The sequence below is a fragment of the Zalophus californianus genome, chromosome 9 (assembly GCF_009762305.2).
Source record: "Zalophus californianus isolate mZalCal1 chromosome 9, mZalCal1.pri.v2, whole genome shotgun sequence".
NCBI classification, from domain to species: domain Eukaryota; kingdom Metazoa; phylum Chordata; class Mammalia; order Carnivora; family Otariidae; genus Zalophus; species Zalophus californianus.
In genome coordinates this window covers 104,712,290-104,726,997 of record NC_045603.1, presented here as the reverse complement: position 1 = coordinate 104,726,997, position 14,708 = coordinate 104,712,290, and the positions used below count along the sequence as shown (strand labels likewise).

Genomic DNA, 14,708 nt, shown 5'->3' with positions numbered 1-14,708 from the left:
GCAGACCGTGTGCTCTTTCCTTTAAGGCTCTCTCAGTCCATAAGCAAAAGTGGGTTCTTAAAGCCCAAAATCATATCTCCCAGGGAAATGACTCTGGGATGTGGGCACAGAGGGGGATCAGAGCTGAGGTGACTTTTTGAAATGACATCCTAGTCCCAGTTCCAGCGTGGTCATGAGCTATGGGCCCCTCCTTGGCATTCTGGCACATTCAGAAGAGCAGGAATGGAGCAGAACTTTCTTTTCCACTTAGTTACAAGTCCTGATGTATAACCCTTGACACCACACTTGAAGACTTATTTTTTGTTGTTGTTGCTAATCTCAGGGGATTGTGAGCATCATTTTAGGCTCACTGGGTCAGTTCATCCCCTTTTAAGTACCACATTACTTAAGCGCCCCTACTTAAGAGAGGGGAGGGTATCGCTCAAGTGGCAAGTGTCTAGAGACAAAGGAAAACCCTAACTCTTAGAGAACTGCGGCTAGAACTCTGTAAAGCCCAAGGGTTTTGATTCCTCCGTACTGCCTTGAAGAGCAGGGATCCCATTTCATGAAAACAAGAGGACCCAGTTGCTCAGCAGCCTCACCTCTTAGGGAGTAACTATTAGCTCAAGGTTTGGAAAGCTGGTCCGTCTCACTGTGTGAGTAAGCAAACTGGGGAGTCTATGGCAGCCTGGTGTCATGGTCCCCACTCCACACCCTGAGTTGGCTGATGTGGGGCAAGTGCTTCCTCCTACTGGTTTTTAAACCACTTCAGATTCCTCAGCACAGTAGAGGCTCTAGCTTCTCCAAATCCCAACGGGGGACACACAACTTGCTCAGAAGTCTTCTTGGCTTTTATCATTATTGTCCTAGTAAGGTACAATTCCCACCTCACGTTTTAAATGGTTTCCTGAAGAAGAGCTAGGAGGTGGACAAAGTAACTGACACTCAAGACCATCAGAGCAATTCTACTGGGTTGGACCTGAAGTAGCTTCAACCCAAGATACTTTCACTGCCCAGGCCTCCAAGACAAACCTTCTAGGGAACCATGATTTTCTTTGCTGATATTAAGGTTCAAAATTAGAGATGAGCCCCAAACTCCTTTCCTTTTGCTTAACTATTTACTTCTTGGGGGTCTATTTATATTTCAGCCTTTCTCCCCTTCTTAGAGTAATGAGCACAATATGTTTACTACCTGTGGTATGAAATAGTATCTCCCCGAATTGTCCCAATTTGCCTTTAACGTAAGTCAGATGGCACTGCAGTCACCATCCAGGCTGACACACATCTGACTCAGCTTCCTTGATGCCACAACTTCAACACTGTCCACAGCTGTTATTCCTAGAAGGGTAATGGACCTTGTCATCACAGAGCACTGCTTCAACAACTGGGTGCTGAACTCAGTAGCTCCACATTCTGGCCAGATTCTCCTTCTCTATTCATCCTTCTGCTCTTGCTCCGAACCCAATCTTTGCCCTCACTGGGTCTTCCCCATCATTCACCCCCTTCCAGGGCTCCCAGGCTAATGCCAGGCTTAACTTCCAGTTCCCAGCTTGGCACTAGTGTCACATCAATGTTGCCCTCAACACACGGCCTGGGACTTGTACTTTGCCTGCCTTGCTACACTGCCACTCTGGTTCACACGGCTGTCTGTTTTTAGTGCTTCTGGGCCTTGCAGGCTGCCAAAAAAAATCTGTCGAATCATTTCACAAGGCTGCCTTCACATTTACGATGTCAGGCTCCACTGTGTCTTCAGCACTGCTCGGTGATCATTTAGTGACCTCTTGGTGACTCACTAGCTTGAATCTTCTGTACTATTCTTCAGGTTCCTAGGACACCTAACCCTCACTTTCTGTAACGAGATGACAGATAATTTGGTTTGACTCCTATCATTGACTCTCTGTATCAGAGCCTATTTCTGATTCTATATTCTTCATAGACTACAGAGTTTGAGAGCTTGGAAGGGATCCTTAGATGTCACCTGGAACTATGGTTTGCAATTTATCGGGTTGTAGAATGTTTTATTCATATGAAATCTTACATGGAAGCCCAAATGAACAAGAGTTGAAAGTGGCTCCCAGGAGTTCTGGGCCTTTGCTAGGAGTCCCTGAGCCAACAATCAAGATAACTCCTTCGTGTCCCAGAGGGCAAGACCAAGACTCAGAGGGGAAGTGCTTTGGTTGAGGTCACATGGCTTGTTGGCGGCTGACTGGGACTTGATCCAGGACTCCTGATGCCAGGTCTGTTTTTCTATCTTCCAATTAGTCCCAGAGGTAAGGAACTTCTTCTTCCCGTGTAAATCTAGCATCTCCAACTGTGCCTCTGAAGTCAACCTTCTCCTCTTTTTAGGCAATGTCTTGCTATAATCACTCATTTCCATCCCAGCATCTGTAGACCCTCCATTTTCATTGGTCGCTTCTTTGCCCCAAAGACTGCCCCAGTGTTTTACTATGATGAAAAACAAGTTCTCACTTGGCCATTGCTGCCTCCTTTTTACCATCTTATTTTCTCCTCTCTCTTCCATGGCCTCACTTCTGGAGCGAGTGCCCTAAGCTGGCTCCTTCCCACCCTTCTCCTTCACTAAGACTCCAGCTCCCGCAAACAAGTCCTGTAGAGTGTGGCTCCAGAACCCATGACCACTTTCTTCATCTCCATGTGTGACTCTAGCCTGAGCCAGCATCATCTCACACCTCACTAACTGCTATCAAGGGTGCTGCCCTGTGTTTCACTGTGTTCCCTAGTGGCCTCACTTCTACCCATTCTTCCCCTGACATCCAAGTGATCCTTCGAGAATGCAAAACTAACCCAATCAACCTCCCTTGCCAGTTCCATGTTCTTGTGACTTCTCACAGTCTTGTGATAAAGACAAAGATCATTAGGGGCCTACCAGGCCATGTCCTTCCTCCAGCCTCCCCTTCTCTCCTCCCCCACCAATACGCCCTGGCCTCCCAGTTCTTCCACCCAAGGGCCTTGAAACACACTGTTGCCTTTGACTGGAACATTCTTCCTTACTCTTCCTCAATAATGTATGTTCACTCTTCAGTTCTCAGCTTAAATTTAATTCTTCAAAAAAGTGTTTCCTAACTTGCCAGTCTAACCTGTTATTAACCCTACTACTTGGCTACTTTTCCTTCTTAACACTTATCCCTATTTCTATGACTTATTTACTTGTTTAATGTCACTTCCACACCAGATTATAAACTCCAGTGAAATCGTATCAATTTTTTTCTCCTGCTATGCATCACCATCACTGTGCACCAAGCTGGGCACACTGCTGAATGAATGTACAAATAAACAGTTCTCTCTTGAAACTCTTTCTCCCGTGGCCTTCCTGCAAGTGCTGCTGTCTGGTCTCAACACTTCTTCATCTGTTTCACTTACTTGTTCTTATTCTTCTGTCTGTCAGTTTCCCAAGATTCAGCCCTTGGCCAACCCTCATCCTATAGCTTCATTAATAGTTTTTACACTGATAACCTCAAGTGTGTGGCTCCATTCTTGTTCAGAGCCACGCCTTGGACCTCCATATACTGTTGCCTGCATGGTACCTACAGGTCCCTCGGTTGGACCCTTGTTTCTGGACCGGGGACTGCAGGGACGGATGGGAAAAAATTTTACTTCAGCATCCTTACTGTTTTCTGTCTTCAAACTTTGATGGTTCCTTCTTCTTCATCACCTCCCTCTCCCCAACAAACTATCAGATTGCAGTTCCTTTTTCTCTCTGCTCCCACCCCCTCAGGGACCATCTTCATCAGCCCTTCTCACTACATATAAATTTTCATCCTGACCTCATCTGACTACACAAGCCTTTTAACTCTTAGCTCTAAAGATGCCAGTCCCTCACTGTCTCCTCCCCATCACACTCGGTTTTAGCCCCCAGCCTGTTCTCACACTGTTTCTCCCACCAGGAATGTTGGCAGTCTTATCCCATGGTTGTCTGAGTAGGGTGGGGCTGAGTAGAGAGATGGGGACCATAACTTATTAAGCATATATTATAATCCTGGCACTCTGTCCAGGTATTTTATATGCACAGAGTAGAAGCATAAATGTGGATATTCATAAGGATAACAGGGACCATTTCTACAGAGCTCCTCCAGCCTGCAGAATGTGTCCTCAAGGAAATGACAGATATACTAGAGGTGCCAGCTTCCCTCTCTGGAGGATAATCATGTTCTCCTTCCAACAGATCTCCATGCTCTCCTGGAATGTACTTGCAAGTGACTTCCTAGGGCTAGGAAGTTCTCTGGTCTCCCCTGGTTTGCAACTTGGGCTATGCCCCAAAGCCTGAGTTGCAGGGTCCTCCACCATCTTCTCTACAACCCTCCTTGGTGTCAAGACCACAGAAAGGCCTGACAGACTTAGAAGGTTCGCTGGGGCCCATTTGCAAAAACTTGAGTGCTTGCTTTGTATGGCAGGAGAGGAGGGGAATGCTTGGACTGCTGCTTAAAAATGTAATTAGTCCCGTATTTTAACAACATTTTGACAATAATTGCTTCCCAATGATGCCAAGAAATCTGCAGTGCAGACTCCCTGGTGCCACTGTCAGAGTGAGTGATGCTGAAAGCCCTGTGTAGCCTGGAAATAGAAGTTGCAAGAGCCAGTCTGTTCCTAAGCCTTGTTTTCCCTTCTCCTTTCTCGGAGACCATTCTCAAGGTTGGCATGGCTTGTGTTCAGACTCACCTGTGGAGAATCTTTTTAAAGAGGTTGGGGTTTGCTCAGCTTATTGAGTCATTTCAGGGATGAAAGGTGAAATAAGATGCTGTTCCACTGATGGAGCAATTTAGAAACTCATTTCATTTGGGACTGGTCCTACTCAGAGCCTTCTGTATGCGGTGCTTTTTAGTGACTGGGGTGAGCTTACAATTCTTACACCACCAAGCCAACAGGAAAAGCAGGCTCCACTTCCAAGAGCAGACCCTAAATGCTCCAGGAGGCCTCATGCCCAAGGTCAGTGTGAATCCCTGACAGAATAGGACTTTAATCTTTGGACTCTGCTGAGATGCTGGTAATAGAATCAGCAGTTTGCTTATTTTTAGCAGTTAAACTATTTTTTCCCTTCATTTTTTTTTCTTTTTTTTTTGTGGGGGAACATTTCCCAGGGACTACTGGTTTCCATTTTTAAGATCAAAGATGGGTGATTGTGATAGTTCATGAGTGAATTGTTCTTCTGCGTACCCTGCCCAATCTTGGGCCAGTCGGCTCCCCGAAGCCTGGAGCCTGGGGCCTGCCCCAGGGGAAGGGAAGCTGTGGGCATCTAGGCTGGAGCTACTTTTGGACGAGGTGTCTGGCCACATTACAAGCTAAGCACAGGTGAATTTTGTATTAACTCCAGTTTGCACTTTGGGCATCTCCGTTTCCCTTCACTAGGGTAGGTAACTAGAGTTGCAGAGAAGGACCAACATGTTGATTATCTCCCAGGGTATTTTCTTACCTGTTTGCTCTTCTTCCAGGTCACATTTACCAAAATGGAAAGGGTGGTTAGCAGGACCCAGGGACCCTCACATAGGTGCCTCACGTGACAGGGGGCGAGGGGGCTGGGAAGAAACAGACTTCGGAGCCACCGCCAAGCTCCCCTCACTGTCCCCCTAGCCCTATCTTGTATTTCTCTGATGTAATGGACAGGGGCTCCAAATCCTGAGTCAGACTGTCACAGGAGTGCAGAATCAGAGACTGGCCTTAATATTAAGACTCCTCCCCCTGTCATGGAGTCATACTCAACACAGGGCCCTCTTTCCCCACACAAGTCACTGCCTGAGTTTTCTGTTCCTCTGACCTCTGCCTCACCCACGATGGGCCAGCCCATTGTGACTTCGGGACACAGCATCCCTCCCCGCATCCCTGGAAAAGCCCGAGTCCCTGGGCTCGCCGTGCCTACTCACGCCAGCCTGGCCCCGCAGTTCTCTCCCTCGATGTCACCTCCAGCCACATTTTCGGTGTTGACAGACTCGGTCTCGCTTGTGGGCATGCTCACTACAAGAGTCAAAGGGATGCAGAACAAGGCATTGAGGGTGGGGAGGAAAAGGGGAGAGAAGTGCATTAGTTTGCAAAACACCCAGTCCCAAGACTGTGGGCTACTTGGGAGGAAGAGAACCTGAGCAGCATCTGTTAGTTAGGGGAGCAGCGGTGCTGCTGTGAGCAGGTTGGGGCCTGCCATAGCCAAGTTTGGGGGTTTCCTTGACTGTCATGCCTGCTACTTGTCTAGGGTGAGTTTAACTAGTGGGACTTACTTCCTGAAAACACTGACCATTGAATCCTTTCCTACCCTCAACTCTGTGCCCTCAGAAAAGCTGTGCAAGCTTTTCCATTTGTATCCACTATGAGCCATAAAAAGAGGAGCTTTCATGAAAATATTTTATTTTGCTTTTTTCCCCACCCACCAATTCTAAGGGATTTCATCCCCAAACTTAGGGTCCAACTTGTTTGTAGGAAAGATGTTTTTGCTGCCTCATGAAGTACTAGATGGATGTGGAAGACTGCCCCCCTACTTGTAGTGGACACTGGATCCTGAGTCAGTTCCATATAGGACCGTACCTGAAATAGGTAGTTTGAAATAAATGACTATTACCAGAATCGGGTACTAAGATTCAAACTTGCACTACAGACACCAGGAATGGGGAAAATAATTGTGGAATCCACCAATTAAGTTTAAATGTGACTGGAAGATAGACTGCAGGTAGACTGGGATGTCATTTCCCCTTCCAGCAATCCTGACATTCCGACCCCAGCAGGCTGACTTGGGATATAAACCATCTAATTCCACTGGTGCCAATCTGTCTGGTCAATCTCCACTCCCTTCCCAAGGCAGCAGTGAGCTGCATTTCCAGAGTGGCAGGAATTTTCTAGCTTGGAACCCAGTGTAGGGGCTTAGAGAAGCCATTATTTTATCATTATTTTTTATTTCAAATAGAAGTTTCACTCAAGAGAATTCTTCCTCCTTACCTTCTCTTACCCTATTAATATGACGCAAAAATGAGTTTTATTTTTGGCAACCCTTGTTCTTCAGAATGGCCATTACGGCATTGGTCCTGGTCCGTTCTCCTTGCAGAACAGAACTCCTCATGTGGTGAGAAAATCACTAACTCTCAGGAGCCACACAATCTGCAGTTAGTGAGGGTGTGGCATCAGGTGATGTGACACCTTGTACAAGTCCCCATGGGGCCGCCACAGCCCAGGAAAAGCTTCTACTGGTTATATGGATAATATCTTTGGATGGAGATTTTCCAAGGTTCATTTCTTTTGGATAAGACAAGATAGGTGGGTGAGAAGAGACTCATTTCAGGAACATGCAAGATACAAATAGAAAGCCCATGACTTAACATATGTTTGATTGTCATGTACGAGAGACCTCTCTACCCTAGGACTCATTTTTAATACAGTTGGGTAAAAAGAAATCTAGATGCCATTTCAAAGAAGGTTGGCACTGGATGTGACTTTAGATATCACCTAGCTCTAGCTTACTCCCTTCACTTTATAGGACAGGAAAGTGAGGTTTAGGGAAGGGAAGATGCCCAAGTTCACACAGTGTATTTGGGGGTAGGACTTGGTCATGAGTACAAGTGTCATAACCCCCTGCACCATGCTTATCTTGATTGCCCCTCTGTTGACCAGCTCCCTACTCTATACTTTAAGACAAGATGAGGTTCTTATAGCCAGATCAGGCTCTGGAAGCATCATAGGAGCATGGTGAATAGCCAAATAGTGGCGTTGAATTTTACGGCATTTACACACCCTTTGTAGCCTGAGGTCTGAGGGAGCTGGTGTGTGAGGCCAAGACCTTAGGCATGGTTTTAGCACTGGGAGCTAGGAAGACAGCACCTTCAGAGCTTACCAGTTTCTTTCCTCCATCCACACTAAGGAAGAAGTCATACATTAAAGAGCCTTCAGTCCTTTCAAACCATCTATCTCTGATCATCTCTGACCTAAGTTTCCTTTCACTCTTCAGGCATCATTGTTTAAAGTTAAAGAGCTCTGGGGGTGCCTGGGTGGCTCAGTCAGTTAAGCGTACGACTCTTGGTTTTGGCTCAGGTTGTGATCTCAGGGTTGTGGGATCAAGGCCCACCTTGGGCTCTGTGCTCAGTGCAGAGTCTGCTTGGAATTCTCTCTCTCCCTCTGCTCCCCCCTGCCACTCTCTCTCTTAAATAAATAAATAAATAAATAAACAAAATCTTAAAAAAATAAAGTTAAAGAGCTCTGACTTTGTGACACTTTGCTCCCAGAGAGCCCCTTATGTGTTAGTGGAGTGGTATGATGGTGGTGCTAGGCTTGGAAATACAACCAAGTTAGGAGTGGATGGGCTTGGCCTTTAGGAGGGACGATATCATCTCCTAAATCAAGGAACTGCCTGTACCAGTACCAAGATGGCATTTATGGTGACCTTAATCTTGGCTGGCACTATCCAAAGGAAGTGTTCCATCAAGGAATAGCAGCTGCTGATTGTCATGTCTGCTGACTTTATACATATGAAGAGATGATAGGGCAGTGGCTTTGAGTGGGACAGATTACCATCTCCTTATAGATACACACACACACACACACACACACACAAACACATACACACACATACAAATACACATTCATGACCACTGCATCACAAGCCATCAAAAAAAACACCAGTTCGGTATGTACCAATGCTCATTTACACACATAGAGTGCAGGGGAACATTACCATGGGTTTCTGTGGAGTGACTAAACCAAGCAAACTTCCCTTTCTTCTGATTAAGCAAGCCCGCTGGTGTGCCTCCTTTCACAGACAAGATGGTCATGTCAAGAACCGGGAATAAGACATCAATAGAAAGCATGCAGTCAGCCATGGGCAAAAGAAAGAAACAAGGAACCCAGCTTTCAGATAGAACATCCATTTTCATCTTTGAACATAAACTAAGAAAACTGTAAAAAGCAATAAACCAAAACACATAAGAAAACATAACAAAGTAGAACCCAAACCCCAAATCACATGAATTAATGACACAAAACAAATGATGGACTCTGAGGAGAAGGAGTTACTCCAGCAGAAGCTTCAGTCTACACTGGTCTATCTAGTTAGTGGCTTTGAGGGAAGAGCTTCCTGGGAGAGGCCACCACTCATCCCTGCTGCCTACAGTCTCCAGTAGGGTAACTGCTAGAATCAAACGATAGCATTGGTGCTCCCCCTTCACTCCTATTCAATGGCCAGGTGACCTGACCTCTTCCCCACCTGTAGTGGATCTACCCCTCCTCCCTCACCACTTATATTCAGATTGTGTCTCTTGCAGATGAAAAACAGCCCACGGATCTACTTGCCCCTTTGTCCAATTCAACTACTTAGTCCCATTCAGTAAAGAACCACCAAGTGTTTCAGGCCTAATAATATCCAAAACCTCTATGTATCTGCTTTTAATCAGTTTAAATAGGCGAAGTAGTTGCTTAGTTGCTTGTCAATGGATAGTCTTTTCAGGAGTTTGGTGTATAAGGGAGAAGAATGTTATAAGCTTCTTTTGGCTCTGGGCTATAGTTGAAGAAGAGGGTGCTAGGGAGATTGTAAAGACACTGATTACCACAAATGGAAGAGGGGGAGCTCTGTATTCTGCAATAGACTTTGAGTTCTGGATGTCAAATGCTTTATCTAATTCCAGAGAAAGAGAATTTCCCACTCTATTTGACAAAACTCTTATGAACCACACCTCTGCCAGGCCTCTACGGAGGGTGCTTGGCATGAGTGGTGAGTGAGGCTTAGTGACAACTTATTAATGACATGGGAAATCTGCTACCACTCAGGAAAGGAAGCATGTGCCCTGGTGGGGAATGGGTAGATGAGCCCATTAGTTCCAGGAAAGGGCATAAGGGGAAGGTCAATCCAAGTTTTTAGGTGCTTCTTTATTTTATCCGCTTCCCCTGGAACTTGGATCACCTTCAATGAGCATCCTTGAATGCTGCTTGTTAGTGAGAATTCTGAAGACTTGTTCATGAAAAAAAAGGATCAGTCTTATTTTTAACCTAGGTAAAGGGCCATGTCCCAACCACACATCTTTAAAATACAAAGCTTGGAAAAAAGAAAAAAAAACAAAAACAACAAAGCTAGGAATAAGCAGACACTTCTCAAAAATCCCATATGAAAAAAGCACTGAGTGTTAGGAGCTGAAATGAGGTTTGGTTCCAATTTGCCTTCTAGCAAAAGATATGTCTCAGCTTAGAATGATAACAGTTACTGAAGTAAGCATCTCATAATGAGTGGTCTTTTGTTCGGAGGTGTAGAGGGGTCAACACGAGGCTGCCAGTCACCAAGTTTCTGTCTGTTCACATGGTACATGGTTGTCTAGGGGAACAAGAGCCCTGGCCAGTGATGGAAGGCCCAGAACACTGTGACCTGTTCTAGAGAAGCCTTATTCAGCTTCTGGCCTTGGCATCAGTATTGCCCCATATTTTTTGATTTCAGAAATAACTGCACAATAACTTTAAAAACAATAGAAAGAGCTTGATAAAAACATGGTCATTCAGTGTATGACTGAATTTGACCAGGGCTGGTCTTTCATCCACAGGTGTGGAACGTGATTTGAAGAGCATGTAAATCATCTCCTTTCAGAGTGTGCTGTAATGTCTGCTAGATCTGCTCTTTTGGGTAAAGTCATATATCTGAAGGTTCCTTGTTGAAACAAAAATCTCTTACCTGGAAGGAGTAGTACATTAACATATTAGTGCCTATTTGTGATAGTTTATCCCAAAAGTCCCTAAGGGAATAAGATGGGTGAAAATGCAGTTTGTGTTCCTATTCCTAAGGGATTAGATGGCAGGATCATAGTTGATTCTTTAAGGGATTTGTTAACCCAGGGAGATGGACTTGCATTCCATCTTGGAGTCTGAGTGCCCAAACTGTTGAAAGCTGAGAATTATAAATGCTGGATAGTTATTTGGTGGATGAGCTGGAGACTCTGCCTCTTCCTGTGGCCACTCAGATGATGAACTGGCTGGAAATTAAGGCAGAAAGACAGCAAAGAACGCAGGTGCCTCAGGGCACCTCCCCTCTAAAGGCAACCCTCTTGATGTTTGTAAAGTGAAGCTTGATGTGTGCTCATCTGCAGACTGTGTCATAATAACATGCCCTCTGTGGAATAAATTGTGCTTCTTGAATGATTTAGGAAGGATATTACTGAGAAAGAATGCTAGAGAGGAAGACAGTTTTCTGACTTTCTAACTTCATTGTTAGGGGATACTCTGCATCAAATCTGGATTTCTGGGCTGTCCTGTTCCTTGACTTCTGCTGAGAAGATTCTCAAAGAAAATGAGATCTTCCTGAAAGAGTAATTAACAGCTGCCATTGCAGGTGTGGATAACATAATTACATTTTTAGTAATATCACAACTGCTACAATGAGTTGTGTTGACTCCATCTCGTCAAAAACTGATTATCTCTTGAATTAACGTCTTCTCTCCCCAAAATATTTTCTCTGCGTGACAACTCGTGCTTGAATGGTGCCTGACAGATTATTTCTACATCTCAAGGGAGGTGCATAGATCTTGTTTTGCAGTAACCAATGTCTCCTCTGACCTGCTTGGACAATAGTTGTGTGGATACTGGGGGGATTATAATAAGCCATTTCCTACATGTCCGGAAATCATTTGAATCATGCTGGGGGAAGAGCACTAGATCTAAGCCACGGTGAAGATTGGCAGTGCCTGGTACCTGTGGGTTTGCAAACCTTCTGAAGGTTTATTTACTAAAATTTAAAATCCTCCATTAAATACCAGATAGTTCTTTGAAAGCATGGCTGCATAGATCAGGGGGCCAGCCGTTCCAACGTTCCAACAGAGACCAGCCGTTCTCTGTGGTCAACAGAGAAATTCTCTGTAAAACTAATGCCTCTAGTCAGTTCCTTATACTGCTTAAAGCAAACCTCTAAGTGGTGAATCTGCTACAGGTTGTTCCAGTGTGTCAGCACTCACATTTGCCATAAAAAGAAATTAGATCTCATTTAGCTACTGTGATGTAATATGTATCCCCAAAGACGGCCATACTCATCCACGTGCATAAAAAATGACTTCAGAAGGGGCTCTGACAAAGGTTTGAGAGTAAGAGCAATGCTAGTTTTGATAAAGAAAAAGAAAGTCACTAAGGATACTTAGCAGGCAATCCACAGAGGAAACAGTAAGCAAAATCTTCTCAGGTATCCCTTCCTTTACTCTCTTTTTCCTTCTCCCTCCTTCCCCTCCTTCCTTCCTCTCCCTAGGTTGGGGGCAGATGCATGGAGAAGCCTCCACACATAAAATATCTGGTCTTGCTTCTTGAGGCTGTCTGTCTTAGGTATTTTTATTCATCACAATTGGCCACGTGACATTAGAGCAAAGCTCCATGTGAGGGAACGAGGAATGGACCTGGGAGAGATGCAGAAATCTGCCTAGTTCTGAAATCTTTGGTTACCCAAATGGCTTTGACACTGTCCCAGGGATGGGGCTTTGCAATGTTCTGTGGTGACCTTCAGCAGGAATGGCTGGCCTCTCTTGAGACCTACTAAGAGAAATGCTGTCGGCATTTTGGAAGTTAGCGGGCAGCCTCATTACCCAAGGTCAGAGAACTCATCAACTGCTGTCAATCTTTTATCTCCTTTCGTTGGGAGAGGGTTGGTGCATCAGGGCCAGACATCCCAGGCAGTGGTGGGGGTGTCGGAAGCCCAAGGAACTGAGGGCATTTCTCACCCAACCTGAACTTCTCCAGTGCTGTGGAGAGCCGTATGCAGCCAATGGGCTGAATCCTGGGTCTGCCAGACTGCCAGGATCCATTTGCTCAGGCTTCCACACTCTCTTGGATGAACTGAACAAATTTACTTTGCCATTTAATTGGCAGATGCCATTTTATTATCTTTTCTGTATACGAGTCGCATAATTAGTATTCATTTTCTCAAAGTACTAATCCGAGTTATGACTAACATGCAAAAGGATTCCTAATTTCCTACCCCACTGACTCTAATCTGGAATCTAACACTCCCTGTGGTCTGGCTCCATGCTATGTGTGATGGCTGAGAGTGCCCCTCAGAAATTCATATGCAGTCCTAGCCCCTGTAACCTCAGAGTGTAGCTGTATTTGGAGAAAGGGTCTTTAAAGAAGTAATTAAATTAAAATGAGATAATGAGGGTAGGTTCTAAAGCAATTTGACTGGTATGCTGATCTAAAGAAGCAATCTGGACACAGACACACACACAGAGAAGACAATATGAAGCCATAGGGAGAAGACAGCCATTTACAAGCCAAGGAGAGAGACCTGGAGCAGGTCCTTCCCTCACGGCTCTCAGAAGAAGCCAACACCGGTGACACCTTGATCTTGGACTTCTGGCTTCCAGAACTATGGGACAATAACTTTCTGTTGTTTAAGTCACCTTGTGCGTTTGTGGGACTTAGTTACAGCAGCCCTAGCTGATTAAGACACTATTGATTCATCCTCATTTCCCGTTACTTCCTCTAGAAATTCTCCACCCAAGCTGGGCTGCCCTCCTCACTGTCCCTGGAGTGTGCCATCTTTATTCTAACCTCTGGGCTTATGTAGCTATGACGTCACATATCATACCCTTCCGCCTCCCCTTCACATATTCCAGGGTCACGGAACAATAGCTCTTGGGCCAAATCCAGATTGCTACTTGTTTTGTAAATAAAGTTTTGCTTCTGTATTGTCCACGGCTGCTTTCACACTATAGCAGCAGAGCTGAGTGTTTGCAACAGAGGCTCCATGTAGCCTGCAAAGCCAAAAATAATTACCAACTGACCCTTCAGAGAAAAAGTGTGCTGACTCCCGAACTAGTCAAATTTCATCCATTCCTGGAGACCCAGTTTTCATTTGTGGAGCCTTTCAGGACCACCCACTGCCACAGAGTCCCCTCTTCTGAGCTCCTGGAACATTGCGATCCGTGAGGCTTTAAAATTAGAACGTGAATTCAAGTTTTAGTCCCATGAAACGGGTAAGTTATTTAACCTTTCTGAGGTTTCCTTGTATGTAAAAAGAGGCTAAATATCAATACTATTTGGTTCATGAGGTCCTAGTAAGGATTAAGTGAAATAAATTTATAAAAACTTTGTAAATGGTAAGTGATACAAGTATTTGCTAATATTACCAACTAATTTTAATGTTTTTCTTATAGTTTACTGTATGAGTATTAGATTATTTCCCTAAGTTATAATTTTCTCAAGGCCAGAGTCTTTATATTAGAACTCTCTGGACTCCCTTTCAGATCCCAGCGGTATTAGATTTGGAACTATAATAATAACAACATTTTCTATCTTTATGGAGTTTTAAGGGCACTCCTACATGCTGGACATCTTGAGAGTTTGTCCTTCAAATGCGTCCTCCTTCCCTCTCTGCTATGCCCTGTACTCCAGGAAGCTGACCTTTGTAAACGACATCAACAACTTCTCCTACGCTAGGGCTTATGCTGTGTTAACCAATGGGAAGGGCCAGCAGGATGTCTATGAGGCCTGAGGAAAGTGAAACAGGGTAGTTATTTCCCTGGCAATGTGTGCAGGGCTGGTACACATTGGCTGTGTCTCATCACTGAAGACCACAGGTCTGATCACGTGACCCTCTCCTCATGGCCGCCCTCTCTGATTTCTGGAAAATGCTCCTTCACTCTGTCACTTCAGGCCCTTCCAGTAGGGTCCTGCATTATCCCCTGTTGACTTCCTTAAACCTTCCTGCATCTTTTTATTAACCTCTCCTTAAAGCACCCACTTTAAGAGTCTGTTTTCTGTCAGCAGCCTGACCAATGGAGCACTCTGGT

General features: G+C 45.0%; 1 protein-coding gene across 1 annotated transcript in view; it reads right to left on the bottom strand.

Annotated features, from left to right (window-relative positions):
• CACNA1C (calcium voltage-gated channel subunit alpha1 C) overlaps positions 1 to 14,708 on the bottom strand; it is a 650,688-nt gene that overhangs the window by 151,442 nt on the left and 484,538 nt on the right. Inside the window, 1 exon segment of the mRNA XM_027592946.2 lies at positions 5,853 to 5,943. Within this exon segment, the coding sequence (XP_027448747.2) occupies positions 5,853 to 5,943 (91 nt within the window).